Raw genomic sequence first — 27,560 nt, forward strand, 5'->3', positions numbered from 1 at the left:
GTACCTACGCCACATGGACTGCAGTGGTTCGAGAAGCTGGCTCACTACCACCTTCTAAATAGCAATTAGGGATGGGCAATAAAAATGCTAGCCTAGCCAGCGACATCCATGTCCCATGAAGGAATATTTTTTTAAAAGTTGGAAAAACAGTTGTTCACCACTATGTCCAGTTACTCAGCCAACTTTGTAGCCAAGCTGCTACTATCCCTATTCCGCTTTGATTTTGCTCATGTGTTTTGTTGCACTTTATCAAACACCTTTTGGAAGTCCATGTACATCACCACATCAACTGCATTATCCTTATAAACCCTCTGTTACCTCGTGACAAAACTCAAATCAAGTTAGTTAAACCCATCATTTTGCCTTTAGATCTGTGATGTTTGTGTTTAACGTTTATGCTTTTTTGTAAAAAGACATGGTTATAGAGTTGATCTTCAGACAACATTTCTTAGTGGAAACATTTAACTTTATTTACAAAACAGCAACAGCAACTCCATGTTTGTGTCAAACTCCATAACTAAAGGAGAACGCTCTCCTGTAGAGGTTCTCCGCGCTGTTAACACATTGCTTTACATAGATCATGTAATCTTACAACACAGGATTATTCTTAAAGCTACAGTCCTGCATTTCCCAAAACTATAATTACTACAGACATTTTAGTTAAAAAGAAGTGTTATATAAAAAAACCTGAAGTAGTGTGCGCTAAGTCCCAGATGTATTGCCCTCTGGTGTAGAATAAGGAATAAAGGAACCATGTGTGTGCATGCATTCTTAATTGTTAGAACGTGACAAAACACTTAAAAATCCATGCTAGCTTTCCTTAATTAATCCACATTTGTCCAAAGTTACTGTTACTTTTGTCCTGGATTATTATATCTAAAAGGTTTCCCACCACTGGGGTTAAACGTGCTGGCCTCTAGTGCTGGGTTTATCCTTGCACCATTTTTTGAAAAAGGGCGTAACATTTGCAGTTCTCTAGTCGCCTTGCACCACCCTTGTATCTAAGCAGGATTGGAAGATTATTGCTGTAAAGGGTTAACCCCAGAAGCATACATCATGATGATGATGTAATAATGATATTAAATCACATGACTGAGAAGTACGAGTGACCTGGTAGGAGGAGAAGCTCCAACCTTAGTTCAAGATCCAAATGTATAACTACGTGCTATTAATAAAGAGTTTTGGTTTTGAGAAACTACAGACTCAAACAGCGTACGTTGGGAGAGTAGACAATTCCCAAAACCCCTGTCTAGACCCAACCATACAACAAAATAGTTGCTAGCACTTCCACAATTTCTACGCTTGTTTCCCTCCATTTTCTTGAATGCATCCCATCTGGTCCTGGTGCCTTATCAACTTGTAAGGACAGTCAGAATTTGTAATACCTCCTCTTTATCAGTTTTTAACTCATTCGGTATCTCAACTACCCCCTCTTTACCAAAGAACAATATGCTGCCAAAGTCATAATTAAAGACGTGAAAAGTGCTCATTTAGTACCTTGTCCATGCCTTCTGCCTCCATGCATAAATCCCCTTTTTCCTCCCTATTCAGCCCCACCTCTCCTCCTTTTACTATCCTTTTTCTATTTATATAGTTCCACATCATCAATAGTAATATAACCATCATGAAGATAAGAGCTCATGGTGCTGGGGGTTGGTGATATATTAGCATAGATACAGGATCGGCTAACTAACAGGAAACCGAGTTGGGGTATATGGGTCATTTTCAGGTTGGCAAACTGAATCAGTGCTGTGGCCTCAATATATATGATTTATATTATTGACTTGGATGAAGGAACTGACTTTATTATAGCCAAATATTTTGTTGATACAAAGGTAGATGGGAACGTAAGCCATGAGGAGGATACAAAGGGTCTGCAAAGGGATGTAGATAGGTTAAGTTAGTTGGCAAAAATTTGGCAGATGGCGTATAATGTGGGAAAATGTGAGGTTGTCCACTTTGGCAGGAAGAATAGAAAGGATGGATATTATTTAAGTGGAGCAACACTGCAGAATGGTGCAGTAACAGAGATATTTGGGCGTCCTCATACATGAATCTCAAAAAGTTAACATATGTGTACAGCAAGTAATTATGAAGGCAAATGGACTGAATGGATAGTTAGCCTTTATTGCAAGGAGGATGGAGATAAAAGTAGGGAAGTCTTCCTCCATCTGCATAGGGCATTGGTGAGACAGCACCCGTAGCACTGTGTACAGTTTTGGTCTCCTATCTTAAGGAGGGATACACTTGCATTGGAAGCAGTTCAGAGGAGAGTCACTAGGCTGATTTCTGGGATGAAGAGGTTGTCTTACGAGGTAAGGTTGGACATATTAGGTCTGTATCCACTGGAGTTTAGGAGAATGAGAGGTGATCTTTTTGAAACATTAAAGATTCTGAAAGGGCTTGACAGGGTAGATACTAAGGCTGGAATTTTCCATCCCCATTGGTGTCGGGTGTCATGGCAGGTGGGGATAGCAATATGGCAAGTAGACCAAAAATCGGTTTCACGCCAGCGTGCAAGCACAGTGGGATCATCCAAGGGTGCCCCTCTTGGCGGAACCCGATTTGCATCTGGTATTGGGATGTTTCGTAAGGCCCGACCGAAATTGTCCCCCCACGCCAGATTTACCATTACGGTGACAGGAAAACACGTCGGCCCAGAACACGTCTGGGCAAGTGTAACATGCAGAAGTCAGGACTTAACTTTAGCGCCTTGCACATCTCGCAGACATCCAAGGAGCAGAAGATGCTGGAGCCCTACAGCTACCGGACCCTGGAGGAACACGTGCATCGCATGCTGCGTGGATTCTCATGGACGTGGTTCCGCCGCGAAGCAGCTCACAGAATGTGGGAGGTCTCCATTTTGTCTCGGGTCTGTTTCAGAACATCGTGGTCCTGGCCATGGGCTGCCACGGATGATCGGTGGGGGTGAAGAGAAAGGTGCAGCTGTGAGTGGGAGGGAAAGTTGGATTGGGGAGGGGCATGTGGGAGAGGGAAGTCTAGGTCTGACTGGGAGGAAGGTGTACAGGGAAGGACAGGGGCGGGAATGAAGGGTTCGGCGGGGCGGGGGGAGGTTGGGAGGAGGGAGTACGGGGAGAGGAGAGTATAGCAGATGAGAATGCAGCAAATGGGGAAGAAGGTGCAAGAGAGGGAGTTTGGGGTGAGGGAAGGTGGCTGGGAGAGGTGTGCGGGGTGAGGAGGGAGTTCAGAGAGGGGCATTTATTGCCCATCCCTAGTTGCCCTTGAGAAGGTGGTGATGAGCTTCCTTTTTGAACCGCTGCAGTCCATGTGGTGTAGGCACACACACAGTTCTTGAGGAAAAGAGTTCCAGGATTTTGACCCAGTAACAGTGAAGGAACGGTGATATATTTCCAAGTCAGGATGGTGAGTGACTTGGAGGGGAACTTCCAGGTGGTGGTGTTCCCATCTATCTGTGCCCTTGTCCTTCCAGATGGTAGTGGTTGTGGGTTTGGAAGGTGCTGTCTAAGGAGCCTTGGAGAATTCCTGCAGTGCATCTTGTAGATGGTACACTGCTGAAACTGTGCGTCGGCGGGCTGCTTTGTCATGGCCAGTGTCAAGCTTCTTGAGTGTTGTGGGCTACCTGCAGCTGAACTGTGAGAGGCGGGAAATGCAGTGGGAGGGCTCGCGAAGCCTGTCAATGAAGCTGAAAGACATTACACATTATTCGGTGGAAGTGAATATATTTTCAGATTATAAAGTGACAAAATGCGTTCACCCATGCAGCCAACTGTGATCAGAATTTCTTAATTCTTCTAAATGCTGCCCTGACATCCGCAGCAGGGGTGGAGACAGCCTGTGCAATGGTTGACCTGTTGTCTCTGATGACTTTGGTGTGCACCCTCTGGAGAGCCAAGGCCTTGAGGGCCCCAGCTTGCTTTGGTTGTTTTCCTGTGGGCCAGCTGCTCCCTATGTGGTGACAGAGGACAAGGTTGTAGGGGTCACAGGCAAAGGGAACTCTGAGGGAATGGACAGCCTTTGAGGTTCCTGAGTGGATGACCCAGAGGTGTCCAGCTGCCGCTCCTCCGCCCTTTGGATGCCTGAGGGCCCTGGCCTGACCCCTTGAAAGGAAGGAGCACCAAGAGGGATGTCGAGATGCCTTGTTTCCCTATTGCGTTGCCACTTGAACTTGTCAATGTCTACCGGGATGGAATGCAGGTGTGCGCACGTTTCTGCATTCTGCTGGACCAGGGCCTCCATGGCATCTGCCATCCTTCCCATGGAGACCTCCATACTTGCACATGTGGGCACCATTTCATCAGAGTGGGCGCATGTGGTCCTCTGAGCCGCATGCCACTCGTTGAGGGCTTCCAACTGCTCTGTGTGATGTTCCCCTGCCTTCTGCAGACTCTCCACGATGAGTTGGAAGGCCGAATCCAGAGGTTCGTCATCTGATTCTGATCTCACAAATGCCTCCTCCCCAGCAGTCTTCCGAATGTCAGGTAGCTCGGCTGAACCTGCCTCCCCTTTCTGCGGACATGCGTCCATGCAGTGACAACCAGATTGTGAGCCTAAGCCTGCTCTGGATCCAGGTCGCACTGAGGTGTGTCTCTGCGCTGGTGGAGGGTGTGGGTAAATGCTGTGATGGGCCTTCCAGGCTGCTTATTTCCAGCTCTTCAATGGAGGAGGTGTGCTCGTCGCTGGAGGTGAGGACCTGATGGAACTAAGGGACGAGCTGGCTGAGGGCATTGAGCCCTTGGCAGAGCTCCCTGTGAGCCAAAGTAGGGATAATTAGTGCATGGCAGCACAGTCAAAAGCAGGAGAGAGAGCACTCACAGTTGCGTTGGGAGAGGGATAATGTGGTGCAGGATCTTCACTTGGGTGAGCGTTGCTGACCTCACTGTCACCGCAGTCATGGCCCACATCCTCACCAGCCAGCGCAATGGCACACGGAAAGGCCTAATTTGGAGCACTCCACCCCCCTCCGGTGGCACTGACCATCGCTGCCACCACCTCAGGCTGGATTGGTGACTCTGATGGACATCGCGGCGGCTTTCCACTGCATTCAGCAGGCACCCCAGTGAGGCGTCACTAAATTTGGGGGCTGCCGTCATCTTCACTTTCGAGGCCATCTGTCACCTGGTCTGTAGACATGAAGTAGGCATGTGTCCTGGTATGCTTTAAATATGGCACCCGTAGTGAGGAAGCGCTGAGGTCATGGCATGGCAAGCAAATCCGAGCCTGCCCACCAGTGAGCCTGAGTGTTTCCTGTGAATGCATTATTAGTGAGGCTGGATGTGCTGGGAATGGGGCAACACAGCGCAGCAACCAGCCATTGCGGCCAGCGGATAAAACTATTTTTTTTCTGCCCACCTCTGCACTTAGTGCAAATCTGGGACGATTCCGCCCTAAGACAATGTTTTCTCTCGTGGGGAAATCTAGAACTAGGGGGTGCACTGGGGGCCTCCCATTTAAAATGGAGAGTCAGAGGAATTTCTCCTTTCAGAGGGTTGTTAGTCTTTGGAATTCTCTTCCACAGAGGCCGGTGGAGGCAGGGTTGTAGAATATATTCAAGGCTGAGTTTGACAGCTTTTTGATTGACAAAGGAGTCAAGGGTTATGGGGGGCAGACAGGAAAGTGGGGTTAAGGCCATAATCAGATCAGCCATGATCTTTTTGAATGGCAGAGCAGGCTGGAGAGGCCAAATGGTCTACTCCTGCTCTTGTTTCTTACAATCTTCTTCATTCTGCATTTCAGATTATTTTGGAAAATTATCATAATTGTGGTTTTTTTTTTTAGTTTGTAGTCATGTAGAACTTTGTGTTAAGTTTTTTAACTGGATGTGATTGGAAAGAAAATTAGAATTGGACAGTAAGATTCCACATAATAGAATTTGCAGAAGAAAATAAATTAGAAAAAGGAAACACAAAGCCAAATTCTTAACCAGTGAGAAAAATAGAAAATTGATTCAGACAATTTTCAATGGCTTGATAGCCTGTGTTGGCATACCTAGCCGTCGCAAGATTTTCAGTTATTTGAGATGCAAGCTATTTCAGTTAAATTCACAACTCATTGTTGCAATAAATTTGTGGGACATAGATTTACTGTGGAAAGCATTGAAAAATCCCAGTGTATGGGTCACCCCTTTTCAATGGAAATTTAATAGTGCATGTGCGCGTGTGTGTGAGAGAAAGGTGAGGGTCATGTTTCTTCAGATTGCAATCATGTGGGCTCTGTTAGAAGATGACTTCCATATTGTTTGGAGAAATAGCTGATATATTATAATTAAGCTTTCAATATTGTAATACAATACTTTTGGAGCAACACTTTTGGCAACAAGTCATTTTTAAGAGCTAATGTTTATTATTGAAAGATGTGCTCTGTGTTCAAAACAAACCTTTGGTGCCTTTCAGCTTTAATTCATTTTTCATTGAATAAATCTTCAACTCTGATGGTGTAGTCTGGTGTCTTATCCTGAACTTGTCATCTTTCATCTCATCATTGTCACCCTCTGACTTTGTCTCAGGAGTACAGACATTTTTTAATTTGATTCGTTGATCATGAGGACATATCCTTAATTCTGAGAAGGGTTTATTGCAGACGTACTGCATGTATAAACTATGAATTAAATAGCATGCATGGCTTAAGTTGGTTACTATGCTTTACCAGAATGTACACTTTGTGATTGTTGCCAGATAGGTTATTACTTGGCACCTCAGCAAAAACATGTTAAAATTCGCACCGATAATCTTTCCTATGGGCCATACTTTTGTCAAAGCAATTACAGATTGTGCCTGAAAATGTCCACACAGAACAAAAGTGCACTTTTAAGCTGAAATTTGCACTGCTCATTTGAATGATTAACTACTATGATACTTTGATAATTAAATATTGTCCCCTGTCTCCTCCATCCTCACCCCCAACAATGTGTGAGAAACGCATGGACTTTTTTGTCACTAAGATTGTGACCATCTGATCAGCTGCCTCTACCACTTCGCCCCCTTTTCCTCATCCACCAGGTAAATTTCCTTCAAGGCTTCCCCCCTGCTCTAGCCCTGAGGTTGCATTGTTGTCTAGTTTCTCTCCAATCTCTCTTCATACCCTCCCTGAGCATATCTTGTCTATGAGACCCACCTCCTGCTGCCTTGACCCTATACCCACTAAACTACTGACCACCCAACTTCTCCTCCTGGTCCTCAATATCTGATATTCAGGTATTGTCCTTCTCCTTCAAATTTGCCCTCGCAAACCCTCACATCAAAAAAAAACCCTGATCCCACCATCTTTGCAAACTAACCCCACCCCCAACTTCCCTTTCCTTCTCAAAGTTCTTGAATGTGCTGTCGGCTGCCAAATCTGTGCCCATCTTCACTGGAGCCCCATGCTTCAATTCCTCCCATCAGATTTTCACCCTGACACAGGACCAAAATGGCACTTACCAAAGTCACAAATGGCGCAGCATTTGACTGTGACAATGATAATCTATCCTTCCTCATCCTTGTCGAACTGTCTACAGCCTTTGATCACGCCACCCTCGTCCAACACCTCTTTACTGTCATCTCCCCGGGAAGCACCACACCCGCCTGGTTCCTTTCTCATCTATCTAATCCTTGCCAGAGAATCACTTGCAATGGCTTCTCTTCCTGTTTACCTCTGGAGTCCCCCAAGGAAGTAACCTTGGCCCCCTCCTATTTCTTATGTACATGCTGCCCCTTGCATCATCAGCTTTCATAAGTTTGCTGATGATACCCATCTCTAATTCACCTCTACTACCTCCATCGACTCCTCCACTTATGCTAACTTTTCAGACTGTTTGTTCGATATTAAGTACTGGATAAGTAGAAATTTGCTTCAATTAAATATTTGGAAGACCAAAGCCATTGTCTATAGTCCCACTACAAACTCAGTTCCTGAGCAACCAACTCCATCCTTCTCCCTGGCAACTGTCTGAAGCTGAACCAGACTGATTACAAACTTGGTGTCATATTTGATTCTTAGATGAGATTCCAATCTCTCATCCAAGCATTCAGTAGGACTGCCTATTTCCATCTCCATAACGTTACCTGACTCTGACTCTGCTCCTGCCTCAACCCATTGCTGCTGAAATGCTCATCCATGTTTTTGTTACCCCTAGATTGACTACACTAATGCACTTCTAGCTGGTTTCCCACGTTCAGCTCTCATTGAACTTGACTAAATGTTTTACTCCCTGTGCTGTAGCTTGCACCAAATCCTATTCACCCATCACCACTGTGCTTAACTGGAAGCCAATGCAGGTCAGCAAGCAATGTGTCGATTGAAAAAAAAAATTCTCATCCTTGTTTTCAAGTCCCTCCATGGCATCACTCCTCCCCATCTCAGTAATCTCCTCCAGCCCCACAACCCTCTGAGATAACTGTACTCATCTAACTCTGGCCTCTTGAGAATCCTCAATTTTAATTGCCCCACCATTGGTGGCTGTGCCTTCAGCTGCCTTGCCCCTAAGCTCTGGAATTTCTTCCCTAAACCTCTCCACCTCTATGTCTCTTTTTTTACCTTTAAGGCACGCCACCTATTTTTTGGCCATCCTCCCTAATATCTTCCCATGTGACTTGATGTCAAGAACCTTGGGATATTTTATTATGTTAAAGATGGTGTATAAATACAAGTTGTTGTGTTAGCTATTTAAAACGATTTGTAAAAATTATTATTCGATCTTAGTGCAAATGCTGTTTTAAATACATTTTAACAGGGAAATGCTCAATACTTGGAGGCGATGGAAAGTTTTGTCCAACTTAGCATTCGTTATGTTTTACATGCTTTTAGATTGGCAAATCATTGTGGAAATAATATTTGATAATTTCTTGTTAATCCTATAAAATCTAGAATACAATCCGAATACCCTTTCAAACAGTATGTTATGTGTTATGGCATCAGTGAGTGCATTGTTGTCAAGTTGCTTACACAAAAAAATGTCCAGCTCATAGTTTATTGAACTACGTGTTGTGCTTTACTTAGCTTCTAGTATTTGAAGTAATTTTTTAAAAATCCTTTTCTAAGAAAAGGTAAGGTCTCATTTAATCTACTCCTCACAAAGTAATTTTCTGTGGTATCATGTTACATTGAGATTCAGATACAGTGATTAGCTTGTTAAAGAGCACAAATGATCACAACCTGACAGCACTATAGCCATATGCAGGTCTTTCATGATTCTTCAACTCCCTATTTGTAAAAATTGCCTTCTATAACCAACATCTGCATCCACAGAAAAAAATTCATAGTAGTGTAAAACAAATTATTTAACTGAGAGAGCAGATTTTAAACCCGGGGCTGGATTTTCAATGCGGGCACTCAGGTGAGTTCTAGGTTTCAATCTGGCGCCCAAGCTGCATTGCTATTGTGATGTAATTTTCAAAGTTAAATGGCCTAATTTCCAAGAGGTGAACTCAGCGCCCAATTAGAGATGCCGAATGTCTCTTGGAGGCAGAAGCTGCCTCCCCGGTGCCAGCGGCAAAGGCAGATGGTAGCCATGTTGCTATATGCCACTACAATGCCAATTCAAGCAGGCACCTCCTCTGAAGTAGGAGGAGGCGGACGGTGGATTTGCATGACCAGGTAGAACCAGCACTCATGCTGGTGCTGGTTGGCCACATTGATCTATTTAAAAGACCACAACAAATTAAGTTATTCAGGCTGCACGACGAACCCGGCAACTTTGCACTGAAGTGCACAAGACTACAAGACTGGGTGAGTGGGCCCACCCAAAAAACCTTTGAAAACTTGATTCTACTTTGTGCTTGCCCCTTAACAAGCTCCTTAAGGGGTTAGGGTAAAGGGGGTGGAATGTGAATCACACAGGAGAGAGATTCTAACTCAGCAGGGCAATTTGAACTTTTTGTTGTGTTCAAGTATACCCCATTTTGGCTGTTACAAGGGCCTTATCCCTCAGTGTGGGAGTCACAAATTGATGGAGTAGACGTGAACACACTTAAAGGGCAGATAAGGTCTGTTAACTGTCATCATCTGAAGTTTTTTTTAATCCCCCCACTCTTTAAACTATAAAAGGAAACTGGCAGCAGCTGTCAGTGATTGTTTTAAAAAAAGTTCTGCTGGGCTGCTTTGATTGACAGGCCGTTAGTATGCCCATAGTGGATGTTGGGCAATCTGGCATTGAGTTGGCATGGGGGTATGAGGGGCCGTGAGTGGGTGTGAGAGGTGAGGGGTAAAGGGACTGAAATCTTCTAAAACAACAAGGATTAAGTCGCACAGAAATGAGGCGGACCTTCTAACCAGCCTTCCTCGACACTTGCCCGCCCCCATGCCCTCCTAGCATCTGTTTCCGGGGTCGACGGGCCCAACTTGATCCTACACACGGTGAGCGAAAATCTCAAAATTTGGGACACTCTTTACTGAGGCAGGTCCGGTGAGTCAGAAAATTTCACAACTTGAGCTACCCGTCTTGGTAGCCAAAACGTGGTCCTTAAAGTCCCAAGCTTTTGATAAACCCGTGCAATTACAAAGTTAAGGGCATTAAAATCTTAATGCGCAATTGATGCGCTAATCGCCACATGGCAATTACAGATGGGAACCTTGGAGTTGTTGCATGAAAGAAGACTACATTTCATCTAGTTCGCCTTCTACTATTCTGGTCTCACATGGTGCAACAATAATGGAGTAAAGGTAGTGTTGCTTAGTTGACACTTTAAACTAGAGTTCCATGTGAGAAAATGAACAGAGAGTCTGGAAAATCATCAGTACAACCAGTTGCAAAAAAAATAACATTTTGTGTAATGTGATGTGATTTGGCAATTTAGAGATTAAGTACTACATCACCGCAAAACAGATTCCACAATCTTGGATAACTAAGGGTGTATTATACTACAGCTACTGGTCCAAAACCAGTGGTTGTTGTGTTGGTTCCAACATGGAAGTACCTTGTTTATACAGCCTGGCTTGAACTGGAATTCTGCTTCCCCAAAGGCATGTGCAGGGCATGCTGATTACACACTTGCAACTTTCAGCGGATGGATGGGTGGCTGCTTCCTCACTCTCCCAACATTTAAATTAATACCAGGATTAAAAAGTACAATGGAGGTCCAATTGCCCCTCACTCCATGCAGCGAGGAACCCAAAATATGCATCAGGATGCCTTGAACTGCTTCTCTCCTGGGTCAGGATAGGTATTGACTCTGGATTGATTCAGGTGTCAGCCTTGGCTCAGTTGTAACATTTTCATCTCTGAATCAAAAGGTTATGAGTTCATGCCTCACTTAAGTGGATAATTCTGGAGCCTGGAACCTAGCTGGCTGAAAGGTGAAACTGTTCAAAATGCCAAAGTCAGGGGAACAAAGAATTTGAAGAGATAAAAGTTCAGGGAGGTTACAGATGTTATGATCACAAGGGAGACTATTAACTTTTAAAAAGAAATTTGACCTCCCCGTTATTAACTGAAAGTTTTACTACAAGATTTCATGTTTTAAACAAAAACTTTTACTGTACAATAATTAAATAAAGCGAACCTTATTAACAGTATATTTTGTAAGCCCTTATGATTTAAACCTAAAAATCTGAAAAGACCATTTCCCGTTCTGTTTCTAATTCAAGTCAAGAGTTCCATCTATTCTTTCCAGAATCTTGAGGATTATTGTACTACAATTCTCCTGGAGCAAACCAAGATGTGCCACAGTTCTCAGGAAATCACTTTGATTCTTGTCAGTTTCCCAGTCTGGCACTTAGACTTCCAGAGTTCACTCACTTTCTCTGCGAAGATTCCACCATCGAACTCTCCCACTAGCTTTACTAGGCAGCTCTGACAATTTTAATTCCTCATGAATTTGGACTTTTCATTTTGAGCATGGGCCCCACTCGCAATCCTGCTTAGTGACTCTAGATCAGGAACACTCCTGGTTCCTAATGGCCTCTTTGCTCCTTGTTCTGGCTGCCAGCAGATACACCACTGCCTTTTCATAATCTTCCAAGCTGACTGCCGTTTCTGTGAGAAAAAGCACACAGATAAATCCAAAACAAAAGACTGCCTTCCTGCAGTCTGTCCTCATGGCAATGTGGTACATCTGGAATGTCCCAGATAAAGATTCAAACCAATCATCCACAATTTTCAAATCCATCCTTTGATTTGAAAAGTATATCGATACTTTAAATACTTCCCTTTCAAACATTTCTTTGATGTGGGATCCACATGAATAATTTAAACCTCTTATGAAGATAACTGTAGACACCTCATTTCTACCAAGACTCAAAAAGGGGCCACCTATTATTTACTGTTTTCAGCCATCTAACTCTAATTCCTTTAAGTAAACATCAGTCATCCTTTGAATTGTAATTACTCTAGGTTTTGTTTACCAGTCTCTCAAATTCAAGTTTTTCTACTTACCTTGCATTTAAAAAATTAATTTCCCAAAACCAGAAATTGTATACATTTGAATCGTGACATTACATATTCATAAAAGGAGGGGCTGGAGATGTGGCTGATGAGGGATTTGAGGAAGTGGTGGAAATGGCCTTTTCTGCCATAAAGACTATGGGAGTAAAAGAGACAATGAGAGATGGAAAGATCCAGCCAATGGCTGTGAGAATGGGTAGGAGAGTTTATATAGAGGGAAAGTGTTAGGTAAGAGTTTAATGAATTTAGAGGAGAGTGGGCAAGGGAGCTGAGATGAAGATTGAAATCACCAAGGATGAGGAGTTGCTCAGTGCAGAGGTTGAGGAAGGAGAGGAGGGCATCACATTTGACCCAGGTGAGTGTCTGACTCTATATTTACTCAATCTCCAAGAACACTTACATCCAACATAATAAGATCACCCAGCTCCAGCCCTGCTTCAGCATATCTGAAACCTTCATCCATGCCTTTATCTCTAGACTCATTATTCTTTTGCAAGACTGAAACCTATGGAATAGTTTTGAACTAGAAGAATGTCAAATGGGTTTTGATTTCAACATTATAGTGATGTTGCAAGTGTGTGCAAATTGGTGTTTTTGAGTTTGGAAGGAAAAAGAAACCGTTCAAAGTAGCATTGACCAGAGATGTATTGCCAAAGTAGAGACGAGGGGAGGGGTGCACGGTTGTCAGAGGCTAAAGATGAGAGAAGGATTACTTGTAGAGGCAGCAGGTTTTTTCTCGTATTTTGTGCTGAAGTAAGATTAGTGCTGGAAGAATCATACTGGAAGAATCACCCCAGATAAGGAAGCAGTGTTCAAGTCTTGGACATGCATGGTCTTTCCAGAGAGACGAAGGGAATGGAAGTGTTCGACATGAAATAAGAAATGGTGTTCGCAATGAACGAACTGTGGTTGTGGTTAGAGGGAGCTATTTATGTCAGGAATAATTGAAGAAGGACCAAGAGCTACAAGTTAATACCTGCTGGTTAGACTTCAGAAACCTGAAGAAATTGTCTTTGAAGAACTTAGCATGGGTTTTGTGGCTAAGGACAAAATTTGAACAAGCTGTAACAGGTATAAATTGAATATTGATGATGTCAGTTGTAAATTGAAATTTTATGGATTTGATTTTAAAAAGAATTTCAAACTACACTTGGACGATATTGCCAAGCCACCCATTGCTCAGAGCACAGCAGTTCCTTTTTTGTATTAAACAAAAAAGCCACTGTCTTCTTGGAAAATTTTCAGCAAACCTCTGGAGTTTGGAGATTTTCATCAAGAAGTTTGTACAAAACACAGTATTATTAATGTTGATACAAAAATAACTAGTTAGTGGTAAAATATACCAAAAATACATGTTGTAATGCCAACAGAGGCCTGTGAAAAACTTTCCATTCCATGATTAGGAAGAGTTTTTAGGTATCAAAGTTAGTCATTTAAAAGGTATTATTAAAAAAAAGGGAGGTTGTATTTATTTACTACACTGTCTAGTTTACCATCAGCTTGACAGGAATGATGTGCAAACCGTTGCTGAGCAGAAAACAGTTGATATGAAAAAAAGTTCTTGATGAACATTTACTATGTGGAGAATTAATTACATAGCCTGTTCATGTGTTGTAACTTTTATTAGAACTAACCCGTGTGCTTTTTTAAAAAATTCTCTATACAGGCAGGATTCTTAATACAATGCATCCACTCTTTTTACAAATCCTTTTATCCCCTTTTCTTTAACAACCCTTCTGATATATTCTTGCAAGTTGACATGGCCTCTGCTTGAATCCTTAGCTCTGGTGGTTCATTCCACAACCTCTCAATTGTGTTTTTACAAATGAAAATGTTTCTCTTGTTCCATGGCCCAAGTCTTTTACATTTAATCTTGTTTCCTTATTCGAGATTTCTTAACCACTGGAAACAGTCTGATTCTCCCTATTCTATCCACCCCTTCATCATTTTAAGCACCTCTACAAAATTACCCCATAATCTCATGTATTAACAAAAAATTGGCAAGCGGTAAACATTTTTTGAGAAAAAAATGTTAATTTTGTATCTTGTCATACTTGAAACAGCACAATGTTCATCATTTTGTAATTATTGTGCACTCGGTTTGGATAGTAATCTTAAAATCATTCCTTTTGTCTCATTCCTTTTGTCTTAAGACCATAAGACATAGGAGGAGAAATTAGGCCAATCGGCCCATCGAGTCTGCTCCGCCATTCAATCATGGCTGATAAGTTTCTGAACCCCATTCTCCCACCTTCTCCCCATAACCTTTGATCCCCTTACCAATCAAGAACCTATCTATCTCGGTCTTAAATACACTCAATGACCTGGCCTCCAAAGCTTTCTGTGGCAATGAATTCCATAGATTCACCACGCTCTGGCTAAAGTAGTTTCTCCTCATCTCTGTTCTAAAAGGTCTTCCCTTTACTCTGAGGCTGTGCCCTCGGGTCCTAGTCTCTCCTACTAATGGAAACATCTTCCCCACGTCCACTCTATCCAGGCCTTTCAGTATTCTGTAAGTTTCAATCAGATCCCCCCTCATCCTTCTAAACTCCATCGAGTATGGACCCAGAGTCCTCAAACGTTCCTCATATGTTAAGCCTTTCATTCCTGGGATCATTCTCGTAAACCTCCTCTGGACCCTCTCCAGGGCCAGCACATCCTTCCTGAGATACGGGGCCCAAAATTGCTCACAATATTCTAAATGTGATCTGACCAGAGCCTTATAAAGCCTCAGCAGCACATTCCTGCTTTTATATTCTAGTCCTCTCAAAATAAATGCCAACATTTCATTTGCCTTCCTAACTACCGACTCAACCTGCAAGCTAACCTTAAGAGAATCCTGGACTAGGACTGCCAAGTGCCTTTGCACTCCAGATTTCTGAATTCTCTCCCCATTTAGAAAATAGTCCATGCCTCTATTCTTCCTACCAAAGTGCATGACCTCACACTTCCCCACGTTGTATTCCATCTGCCACTTCTTTGCCCATTCTCCTAACCTGTCCAAATCCTTCTGCAGCCTCCCCGCCTCCTCAATACTACCTGTCCCTCCACCTATCTTTGTATCATCTGCAAACTTAGCCAGGATGCCCTCAGTTCCTTCATCTAGATCATTAATGTATAAAGTGAAAAGTTGTGGTCCCAACATTGACCCCTGTGGAACTCCATTAGTCACCGGCCGCCGTCCTGAGAAGGACCCCCTTATCCCCACTCTCTGCCTCCTGCCAGACAGCCAATCTTCTATCCATGCTAATACCTTGCCTCTAACACCATGGGCTCTTATCTTACTGAGCAGCCTCCTGTGTGGCACCTTGTCAAAGGCCTTCTGGAAGTCCAAGTAGATTAAATCCATTGGCTCTCCTTTGTCTAACCTACTCTTTACCTCCTCAAAGAATTCTAACAGATTTGTCAGGCATGACCTCCCCTTGATGAAACCATGCTGACTTTGCCTGATTTTACCATGCACTTCCAAGTATTCTGAAATCTCATCCTTAATAATGGACTCTAAAATCTTACCAACGACCGAGGTCAGGCTAATCGGCCTGTAATTTCCCGTCTTTTGCCTCACTCCCTTCTTAAACAGGGGGGTTACATTAGCCATTTTCCGGTCCTCTGGGACCCTTCCTGACTCCAGTGATTCCTGAAAGATCACCACTAACGCTTCCACTATCTCTTCAGCTATCTCCTTCAGAATTCTGGGGTGTAATCCATCTGGTCCAGGTGATTTATCCACCTTCAGACCTTTCAGTTTTCTTAGCACCTTCTCCTTGGTAATGGCCACCATACTCACCTCTGCCCCCTGACTCTCTTGAACTTTGGGGATGTCACTCGTGTCTTCCACTGTGAAGACTGACGCAAAGTACCTATTCAGTTCCTCCGCCATTTCTTTGTTCCCCACTACTACTTCTCCAGTGTCATTTTCCAGCGGCCCAATGTCCACTTTTGCCTCTCTCTTACCTTTTATATAATCTAAAAAAAATCTTGCAATTTTCTTTTATATTACTGGCTAGTTTACCCTCATATTTAATCTTCTCCCTCCTTATTTCTTTTGTAGTTGTCTTCATAATACCATGTACAGCATTCTCTCTTTATCCTTGTAGTGATCATCTATTTTTCCTTGTAGATTCCAGACAAAATGAATAGTAAATGGAAACCATGTGTTGTTTTTAAGTACCTACTAGTTAAAAGCAAAACATGTCCATTGTTATTAAATGAATACCAGACAGGCTGAATCAAACCACATTCAGCATTCAAACTTCTGACCAGCAGGCTAAGTGTAACAAAAAAAATTAATCACAGTTTTTTTTAACGTTTACTGGTATTTTTCTGCTGGATTTATAATTTTTAGTTGTCTTGACTCATCTCTATATTCCTCTGCTGAATTTTGTCACTAAAATAGAAGATGATGGCACATCAGTTCTTTAACAAATAAAGTGCTGTTGCATAAATGTACTTTACAATATGTTGAACGTATGCTATTTCCATTTTCAATGCAGCAAAATAAAATTTCAGTTACTGCAGTTCAAATAATATTTCAGTTCGAACTGTGATTTGATTATGAGACACCTGAATCTGCTATTAGCCATTGGCATTTCGGAAAATTGAGAATCCAATAAAAAAAGTCTCGACCCCAGCAAACCCACTTGTGCTATTCAGTGTAACTGGGCTGGAATTTATTTTAAGATTGTGAGTATCTTAGGTTCAGATTGACTCTGTGTCCTTCCTAATTTGTATGGTTCAGACAATCAACCAACTGAGTTATTGGGGGGAAAATAACAGCCACGCCCATGCTGCCGACTACAATAATGTCTGTCAAAAGAAGTTTTTTCTCTTGAAAACAAAATGACCAATGCTGACTTTTTAGAAGAATACCCTTATTATTCATTAATGTTTCAGTTATGTATGTAATTTAATTAAATTTTCTGCTTATTGGAGTTATTAAGGTATGTACTACAATATTTTGTATGTAATTTTCAGTAGACAGAATGATTTCTATTAGAGATTGAATTTGGAACATGGGGCAAATGTTTCATTAAAAACCTTATGAACCTCTCCCCTGTAAGTATGACCTGTATTTGCAACTGTGCCCATAGGTAGCACTGTAATAGGAGTTTTCAGTTATAATGTCACACTTGCCTGTCAGATTCACCAAGACCTAGGGCAAAATCTTCTGGTCAGTGTGCGGGGGTGGGCCCCGCACGCCAATGCATAAAGTAATGTGCGGTGACGTCGGGCGTGCTACCCGACGTCACCGCACGTCATTCTGATCTTCAGTTCGGCGGGCGCGCACCAGAGTTGGCTAATTGAAGCACTTGTCATGACTGCCCATCCAACCTTAAGGTTGGTGGGCAGGCAAAGAGCCCAGGCGGCCTTCGCATTTTTCATGGAAACTCATCCACAGGGGGGAAGAGGTTTCATGAAGGGTTTATTAATTTAATAAAATGTTTAATGAAAATTCATAAACATGCCCCAGCTCATGTGACAATGTCACATGAGGGGACATGTCTGAATAATTTAATTTTTTTATTTTTCACATCTTGATGGTTTTTCTTAACCTCCCTGAGGCAGCCCCATGCCTTAGGGAGATTTCTGCGCGCGAAAGAGCGTGGGTACCTAACCTTCCTCCTCCCTTCCGCCTGCACAGGTAGTGCTGAGCTAAAATGGCGGCACACAGCTGATCACGGGCGGCGGCCAGCTGCGTGCCCGCCCACTCCCGACCGATGGGAAGAAAGTTCTTTCCCTAGTTTCACGCATGCGTTATGTGCTATATAAAAGTATGTGTTATTAAAAAAAATTCTGATTCCTTATAAACGTTTACTGATTTCAATTTACTTTTTAACATTCTTTCCCACTTCTAAGCCTGGCCCTTTGTTCACCATCCAACACCCAACCCCTGTCCCTGGCCACTCATGATATAGAGCAGTTTATTATATTTTGCCTAACTCTTGGACCTACTTGTTTTCTGTGCCCATAATATTGCATCCTCTTTAAATTGAATACCTTCTTTTCTAATCTTGGGATTCGCTACTGGCCTTTGATGATGTCTGTTCTCTTTATACGTATAGGTTGCGTTAGCACGTCCCTGCATATTGGTCATTTCATTAAATAAATTATAGCTGCAAAACCTCAAAATGGAGGCCCATACAGCCTCTGATCCCTGTCTATTGCTAAACATTATAGATACAGTACAACCCACTCCACTGTCTAACCAACATCGTGCTGCCAACAAACCCCACACCCCTAATTAAAAAGGAAAACTTGGAAAATTGAAGCCAAGGTAGGGCTTGAAGTGGCAAGAGTTACAGCAATACTGTATTTAGTATTACTACAGCAATGAAGGTTAGCTCCCCTGGAAAAAAAAATGAAGCTAAAACAGCCAAGATCATCTCACCACACCAAGGCCTCTTAATCTTTCATCAACCCTCAGAGCTGATGAATGCAGCACCAGAGCACAGCCAGGTAGCACACTATGACCCACTGGATGTGAAGAAACCGAGACTGCAAAAGGGAAAGGTGTCTTGTCCTCATTGTATGATAGGACACTGCATTTTCCTTTGGCTGTATTCTGGGGAACAAGCTGTATGAAAATTTTGTTTTCTAGAATTGTTCTTTGGGAATTTAGAAAAATAAACACGTATCATATATTCTAAAAGATTAGACAAGTGAAAAATGAGGAATTGTAAATCATGACTATGTCAAAAATGATTTCCAATTATATGTAGCATGCTAGACTCAATCTCTGATTTATGTTGAGTTAGCAACACCAAGCATGAAATGAATCTGTCAGGTTGGCAGTTGTAGTTGGCCTCAGCAGCCCCAGTTTGAGAGGGGAAGAAACATTAGCCAGTGTGCTTATTCCTCATGAGATTGCACTTGTATATTGCCTTTACTATAATAAAATGTGTCAAGGCTCTACATATATATACACAAGAAGAAAGAAACACTTGCATTTCTGGAATGACCCTATGGTGTCTCAAAGTGCTAAAGTGTAGTCACTGTTGTATTTTACAGACATTGAGCAAGAATGGAAGTGTTAAGACAAAAAAAGGCTTTAAGGAGACATTTGTAAGGACAGGGTAAGAAGTAGGAAGTCAAAGGGGTTTATGGAGGGAATTCTGGAGAGTAGGACCATTGGCTCTGCTACATATGGAGAAGCACCAGGAGGGTCAGGGGAAGGGGATGTGTAGGAGACCAGACTTTGAGGACCGCAGAGCAAATGCTATGATATAAAACTGGAGGAGATTGCAAGGATTGGATGTAATTAGGCCATGAACAGATTGGCCACGTATTTGAGGATAGTGTTGGGACAGTGGATGTGGGTTGTGATTAAGATGGTAATGTTACTTCGTGCTGAACAGGATATCTGTGGTCAAGTGTGAATTTTGGAAGCTCGGGAGGTTGTAGGAGAAGGTAGCTTATTAACTGGAAGAGGTGTTTATGCAGGCATTGGATGTAGATTGTGTCAGCCTTGACTGTGATGCCCCAGAGGGCAGTAAATTGGTACTGAAGAGATAGAGATCTGTTAGTTAATAAAATGACAGTCTGATTCTAGATTTCCAACACTCACTTTCATGTTCAAACATGACCATATTTCTCAGTATACACGGAACCAAAATTCAAGTTCAGGAGAAGCTTCTCAGAATCGTCATTCACTGCAAGAGGTTTCATTTAAATGTATAGTGCTGCTTTTCTTGGCCATTATTATTGGAGTTGTGGAGCACTTATCAGCAATAACTTTTGTTTTGTTCCTTTATACCCCACAGAATGGATATGATACAATTGTAGGAGAGCGTGGAATCAGACTTTCGGGAGGCCAAAAGCAGAGGATAGCTATCGCCCGGGCTCTTGTTATGGATCCTGTGCTGCTGCTACTTGATGAGGTTAGTTTTAGTACAAACTTAGCAACTGATGCATTTATTTTCATAGCTGCCTTAGAATAGCTTTCTGCCTTAGAATTTCAACTGTGAACCATCCCCAGTGGTAATATTTTACATTAGTCATATTGTAATGCTGCAGATGTGTGAAATATCATTGAACACTTTCTACTATATGCCATGTTCTGAAATAATTATAAGCCTTTAAAAAAGCTTTGTAACAATTCTGCTTCCATGTTAACTCAGTACTAGGGAGAATGTACCAAGGTATTCACCTATTCCTGATTCAGTCACAGTTAAAGTTCTACAACTGCCCAACATTATAGCCTGAAAAGGTAATGAATGCATTGAAGGGCTTGCTGAAGTTATGGCAATAGTGATAATCATCAGCCGAACCTGGCAAGAGCTTGGTATTAACCAAGGTTTTCATCCCAAATAGCACCAATGTACAAGAGAGCAAACTAGTGCGTTTTTAACAGGTCCAACCACCACAGCTCCTGCAAACACAAGCAACTTATCAATCAAAAAAATTCTCCAAAATTTTACTTAATTTTTATTCAATACCATGGCTTCCATTATAATGACCCAGATCTTCTAGGCAGTGGATTGTTGGAGACTGGATGTAGCCCCCAAGATGCGCTTTGGGACCCTGTGGAAGTCCCAATGCAATAACTCTGTGGGAATTGCCTGGAAAGTTTTAACTTCCAATGGGCAATTCCTTTGCTCCTCGGGACCATCAGGAAAAGTCTCAGACTTCGAGTTAGACTCTGAGATGTCAGATTGTTCCAACTTACCTGGAGAATTACCCAGGAAATGTTCGACAGAAACATCCTAGCCTAACTCCTGGGTAAATATCCAACAGACACCCCCGCCCTCCACCCCGCCAACCCAATCTGAATAGCCCCTGAACTGACTACCCACCTACCATCCTACTCACCTACCCTACCCACCTTGCCCACCTACCATCCTACCCAGCTGCCACCCTAACAACTTACTTCACCCACCTGCCCACTTATCTACACACACACCCATTCGGCCCTATGCCTATTCCCTCCCATTCACTCATACAGGGAAGCGTGGGAACCTGTAAGCACTTACCAGAATATGGTGGCTAGTGCCGTAAAAAAAGAGGGCATGGCTTCTGCACAGATTCTCTTTGCTGACCTCTGCAAAGATTCCTGCGCTGGTCAGTTATTTTGGTAATTAAATCGCTCAAGTTTTTCAAAACGTTAAATAATTCAGATGTGTTAAATCAACATCATTGTTCTACTTTTTAGTTCACTGTGCATTTTTACTGTAGGTAATGGTTTCAAGCCAGTTTCAAGCTGTCAGTATATCATACTATCATTGATAATTTCATTCGTACAGCTCCATAGTCTCTCACTTACAGGCATGACCAGAGCTCCCTTTGTTGTTAAAGCTCCCTTCTCTGTTGTTAAATTTTTCAAGTGATTAGAATATAAATAGGGTACTTCCACTCTACATATTTCAGTCAATGCCAGGTAAGTTTATAATGTGACCAGGAGGTCCATATGACATTCTCAACACTTCTGAAACCAGGATCGATATTGTAACAGTGTTTTTAAACCCACATGATATGATTAACTATTCCAGGATTCATGTATCACTTCACTTCCGAATTAGATTGGGTGGATGCCAGAGCATTGCTGCAAATCGGATACTGCTTCACAGCACCACTAAACTTAGTGTAAACACATCCTTGGTGTCTCCTTTATATATTATTGTTAAACTGCGTAAACTTGTCCAAAACATGTCCTCAGTCACTGCATTGGACATTGACCTACCTGTGTAATTAAATGTCAAAAATACATTTTGGGATTTGCTATGTCATAGTCTAAAAAAGCTTAAAAAATAATAAGGATCTGAATGAGCCAATATGAATAGTGCTATGAAGAACTACATAGATTTTCATGCAGCCTGTTTGGAAAATCTGCTAATTGGTTAAACTACCAGAAAACAAATTGTGTCTAGTATGCGTGTATCAATATAAACTTAAATAAAGCTGACCTCAAACTTCATGGTCTATTTTAATTTTAATTAAATTGATCATTCCTAGTTATCTTCTAATCTTTGTAGTGTTCTTGTATGGCGCATGTTTATGTTGTCTTTGTTGCAACAGGGATCACTTACTGTATGTACAAAACTAAATCTGTTGCTTTAACCTAGAATACATTGAAATACAATTATTGCCAAGTCACTCAATGCAAGATTAACAGTGTGATAATGCTTGTTTGGTGGCTTTGTTTAAATGTTTTTAAATAATGGAAAATTATGTTGACAAATGACCATAGAAGTGTTAAATCTCAGATTATGCTAATAATGGTTTCGAACTTTGTTCTTGGTAAACACTGAATGTTTCCCAGGGTTAGAAGCGATTCCGTCAGGAAACTGGCTAAACGTTACTACAAGTACAATTCTGAAGCACATAGGATACAGAAATAACTGTCATTCAAAGGCATGTTATACAATTTCAGGTCATTACCCTGGGCACGGCCATTATTTCTGCTCCCTTAAATCCAAGGGATGCAGCGTTGAACAAATATGGTGGACAACAGATATAGGCATTAAACATCAGACCTGGCTGGAGCACATAAAGCATGACCAGATCCCTTGCTTAAAATTGCTTATTAATGCAGAATCATCCTGAAGGTCATATTTGGCCCCCCAGGTGAACTTTCATGTACATACATGTGCTGTCACTATGACCACTTATTTCCACCTCCGTAACATCACTCAACTCTGCCCGCCTCAGCTCTTTTGCTACAGAAACACTCTTTCATGTCTCTGCCACATCCCCCCCCCACCCTTACCCTCAAACTTGACTATTTTAATACACTCTTGGTGACTTCCAGCACCTACTCTCTGTAAACTTGAAATCATCCAAAACTCAGCTGTCTGGGTCCTAATTTGCTCTAAATCCTCTTCATCTATTCCCCCTGTGCTCCCTGATTTGCGTTGGCTCCTGGTGAAGTAGAACCTTTATTTTAAAATTCTTGCCCTTGTTTTCAAATTTACCCTTGGCTTGGCCCCTCCAAATCTCATCCAGTCCTACAACCCTCCAGAAGATCTCCATTCCTCCAATACCAGCCTCTCGAGCATCCCGGATTTTAAGAACTCCACCACTGATGACCATGTCTCCCGGTGCCTAGGCCCTAAGCTCTGGAATACCCTTCATAAACCTCTCCATCTCGCTACCTTGCTTTCCTCCTTTAAGAACCTCCTTAAAACCTATCTGTTTGACCAAACTTTTGTTCATCTGCCCTACTATCTCCTTATGTGGCTCAGTGTCATATTTAGTTTTATAATCCCTCTGTGAAGCACCTTGGGATGTGTTTTACACTAAAGGTGCTATACAAATGCAAATTGTTGTTGTTGTGCTGTTGTTTGGCTATTCATTTCTTTGGAAAACGATTAACTAGAAGTTAATTTTGCTCTTAAGATTAAAGTCAGCATGGTTCTGATTTAAGATCCTTTAAAGTAACTTACTGAAAGCTATTGCACCATAAAGCACTAAGGTTGTAAAATGATAATTTGAAAATTGTCTTCAACAGTTGGAAGTCATGTGTTGTGCCTACATGTAGATTCTGAAAGCTTGAAAAAGTATTAACTGTAAAATAGGGATTTAATTGTGTCTTGACTGGAATTAATCATTGTACTGTGTAAGGGTTTTGTTAATTTCAGCAAATACATCCCAAGATTATTGGGGAGAACTCTGGAGAACCATAATTGTGGTGATATAGATATAGAAATTCTCCAGTTACAATGCATTTAATATCAATACAAATTAAGTGCTTCTATGTGAAGTGGACTTGTGGGATTCTAAAGCCAATTTTATTTCTATAATGTCTTTGAACAGACCTCATATGTAAGAGCATCATAATAGTTCCCATACCATAGTTAATGACAAAATTATTTCTGAATGACATTATCTATGTGTGGTAATTCACAGGGCAGAGTCGTCCCAGATTTGCACAAAGTGCGGTAGCGGGCAGGTAAAATAACATTTTTTTTGGTTTTGACACATATCGCCCCAAACCCACCTCATTGGTTATGCGTTCCCGGGAAAAACACTGCTTCCATGGTGGGCAGGCTCTCATTCGCCCGCCAGGCCATCACCTTGCCCCTTCATCACGCTGGGCGCCATATTTAAAGTCCAGCCGCGCAGACACATCCGTGCTTCCAACCCACAACCACTGCAGGGAAGATGTCCATGAAAGGCAAAAAGACTGCAGCCCCAGTTCCTTAGTAACACATCACTGGAACGCCTTTTGGATGCTGTGGAGGCCTGCTGCGATATCCTCTACCCCCCACTCTGGTGGCAGGATGGGCAGCAGTGTGACCAACCAGGCTTGGGAGCGGTGGCAGTGGTGATCAGTGGCAGTGCTGTACAGAAGAGGTTGACCATCCAATGCAGTTAGGGGGCGAATGATCTCATCCATGCAGCCTGGGTATGACAACCGTCTCATCACTCTAAACTCTCACACTCAAGCCCATCACCCATTCACTGGCATCTCACTCACTGCCAGCTCAAGGGACATCACCGGCCATTCTCTCACACAATTCCTCATATGACCATCTGGCCTCATCTCTGGAGACTGCCTTCTCGGGCATCACCATCATGAGGCCACTTGCACAGATCAACTTGTGCCCCCACACACACCCTAGGATACCCTCCTTCCCCAGTACAGCCCTAGTCCTGCAGCTTCTTCCCTTTTCTGAGGCCACTTCTCTCCCTTTGCCAAACAAAGCCTTAGCCCTGCAGCCACTTAAAATCCACATATGGCTGATCTGGTAATTAGAAACCTGCCATGTGCCCCCCTAAAAGTGACCAAGTGCTGTCTGTGAAGCCTGGCGCTGACGACTGCGAGTGCTGACCGAAGCAAGGTAGGCAAACAAACCTTGAAGGCCTGAGTGAAGAGCAGCCCGCCAGATGCACGTTACTTATATGCTGTTGTGAAACACGTCGGCATGTTCTCCCACCAATGTGGGCAGACGATCCAGCGGAGTAGTGGGGGGATTCCGGTGGGCAGGCTTAATAATGATATGCTAATGTATCACAGTGAGGTTCCTTATGTCCGATGGCAGAGAATGCGGCCTGCCATCGGCGGGCAGAGTGGACGATAGCGAACTAGTTTCACGCCGTCATGAAACCGATTGCGCCATATTGTCCGCTCATGCCACCGAACACGCCTGACACCGGCGGGCATGGAAAATCCCAGTCAAGGTCTCATTATCCTCACATAACTTAAAGAAACAAAAAAGAACTCAGATAAATATGATGGACTGAATAAATTTGATGAAGGCTGTTGAAAAATGGGTGTCCATTCTAGGGCTATTTGAAGCTTAATTCAGAAGAGAATTAAATGCACTTTTTCTGTAGATCAGCATCAACAGTAAACATTGACCACTAATTAAAATCAATGTTTAGAATGAAATACTTAGACATTCAAACAATAAAGAATTCAAAGTTGATCTGCTTCATTTCCTTTAGAGCCCATCTTACTCTCTGGATAAAAAAATAAAGTTTTAATGTTTGAGAAAAAATATATTCTGTAAAGCAAGAGTACTGAGATTTGAATGATGAACTTTTTATCAAGTTAGTGCTTTATTTCCATATATAGACAGGAGTATTGTCATCTTTGGAAAATAGTGAACTAATTTAAAAAGCTTTTTTGTGAGACACCAGACTTGCTTTTTCCAATAAAACTTCTCTGAATGTGCAAAATAACCCTTTTTAACTTATTTATTTCAACTGTGGTGTGAAATCACAAAAAAAACGTTCCCACTGTAGATACAAAACGAAGATACAAACTGCAAAGCCAAAATACATTGTGAAGACTTGCATTATAAAGAATGGAAAATGGTTAAAAGATCTGTTGACTTGTAAGGCCATCAGAGTTCATAAATTAATAAGCTACTCAACTTTTGTGAACTTAGCAGCTGACCCCTTAACGTGTTGGACCATGTAGCATGTGTCCGAAATCAGTTATTCACCTGAAATGCATGCGTTCTAAGGTGTAAAAACATTGTGTAATTTTTACTGATTCTGGGGGAATTGTGTTATGGAAACTGCCTTGAGAATTCTCTGCAAGTCATTAATTTAATCTTTAAAATTGTTTCCACCTGTTACAAAATACTTAAATGTTGAATAAAACGTAGTTGTTGAGGCTATAAAATATTCAGGGACGTGAGCTGTGTAAAGTGTTAAATCTTTTTCAGAAATAGTAAAAACTGCTAGGAAGGCTGAAATAAACATTAAAAAGCTGCTGGTCAGTTAGCATCTGAAAGTGTTAACATGTCCAAAATGTTAATGCATCTTTGTCATTCAGATGCTGACTGAGGTACTTTGCATTTCCAGCATTCACTGCCCACCACCCACCCCTCCCCCTACTTGTGAACACCCCTGCTGTTCACTGACTTTGTTGCCTGCTTTACTTTTAGTCTCATTATGTCAGCAATGAAAAACAAAACAATGGTAGGTCCATGAGGAAATAAAGTTGGGGAAGGTTTTCAATAGTACAAATCTATTTATATTTCCGTTTGTTCTTAATGATGAGGCATGATGAAGTGAACATGTCACCTGGTATTACACTGTGGGGACTGCAGTGCAAAGCAGTAAGATACAGGTTCGCCACAAGTTTAATTTGATATTTTTCCAAATTATGTTACTATATATACACACATGTACATTCTGTATGGCACCCTGGTACATGCTAAGGGTGTTATTGTTGAACAGCTAATTAATGGAAAATTTTTACTGCTTAGAAATGTGTTTCTTTTTAACTAGGAATTACTGTCTGTGATTTGTGTTATAAATTGGCCAGTATTTTAAAACAAACTGACTTATATATAATATAAAAATAGAAAATGCTGGAAAAGCTCAGCAGGTCTGGTAGCATCTGTGGAGAGAGAAACAGAATTATTGTTTTGCGTCCGTGTGACTCTTCAGAGTCTGAAGAAGAATCATATAGACTCGGAACATTAACTCAGTTTCTCGCTCTATAGATGCTGCCAGACCTGCTGAGTTTTTCCAGCATTTTCTGTTTTTATTTCAGATTTCCAACATCCGCAGTATTTTGCTTTTATATTAAACTGACTTATTAGCTGTATACTGTGAATTTAGACGTAAAAACTTGTAGGAAGCCAATGCTACATTTAAGCATAATCCAGTATGTCCTAAAACTACAAGAAGCTCAAAACTTCCAACAGTATGGACATGTTCAATATGTAACTGATTATGACAAGTATGTTTTAATTTCAGTTTGTTTAATCAAATCAGTTACTAAAATACATTGTAAATATCATGTATGTAATTATAGTAATGAAGGGTT

General features: G+C 41.9%; 1 protein-coding gene across 1 annotated transcript in view; it reads left to right on the forward strand.

Moving 5' to 3' along the window:
- The window catches only part of LOC144687760 (uncharacterized), a 186,448-nt gene that overhangs the window by 139,023 nt on the left and 19,865 nt on the right, over window positions 1–27,560 (forward strand). The window contains exon 18 of the mRNA XM_078554244.1: window positions 20,098–20,214. Within this exon, the coding sequence (XP_078410370.1) occupies window positions 20,098–20,214 (117 nt within the window). The remainder of the gene's footprint in view (window positions 1–20,097; window positions 20,215–27,560) is intronic.

Source organism: Cetorhinus maximus, chromosome 12 (assembly GCF_964194155.1).
Source record: "Cetorhinus maximus chromosome 12, sCetMax3.hap1.1, whole genome shotgun sequence".
Lineage (NCBI taxonomy): Eukaryota > Metazoa > Chordata > Chondrichthyes > Lamniformes > Cetorhinidae > Cetorhinus > Cetorhinus maximus.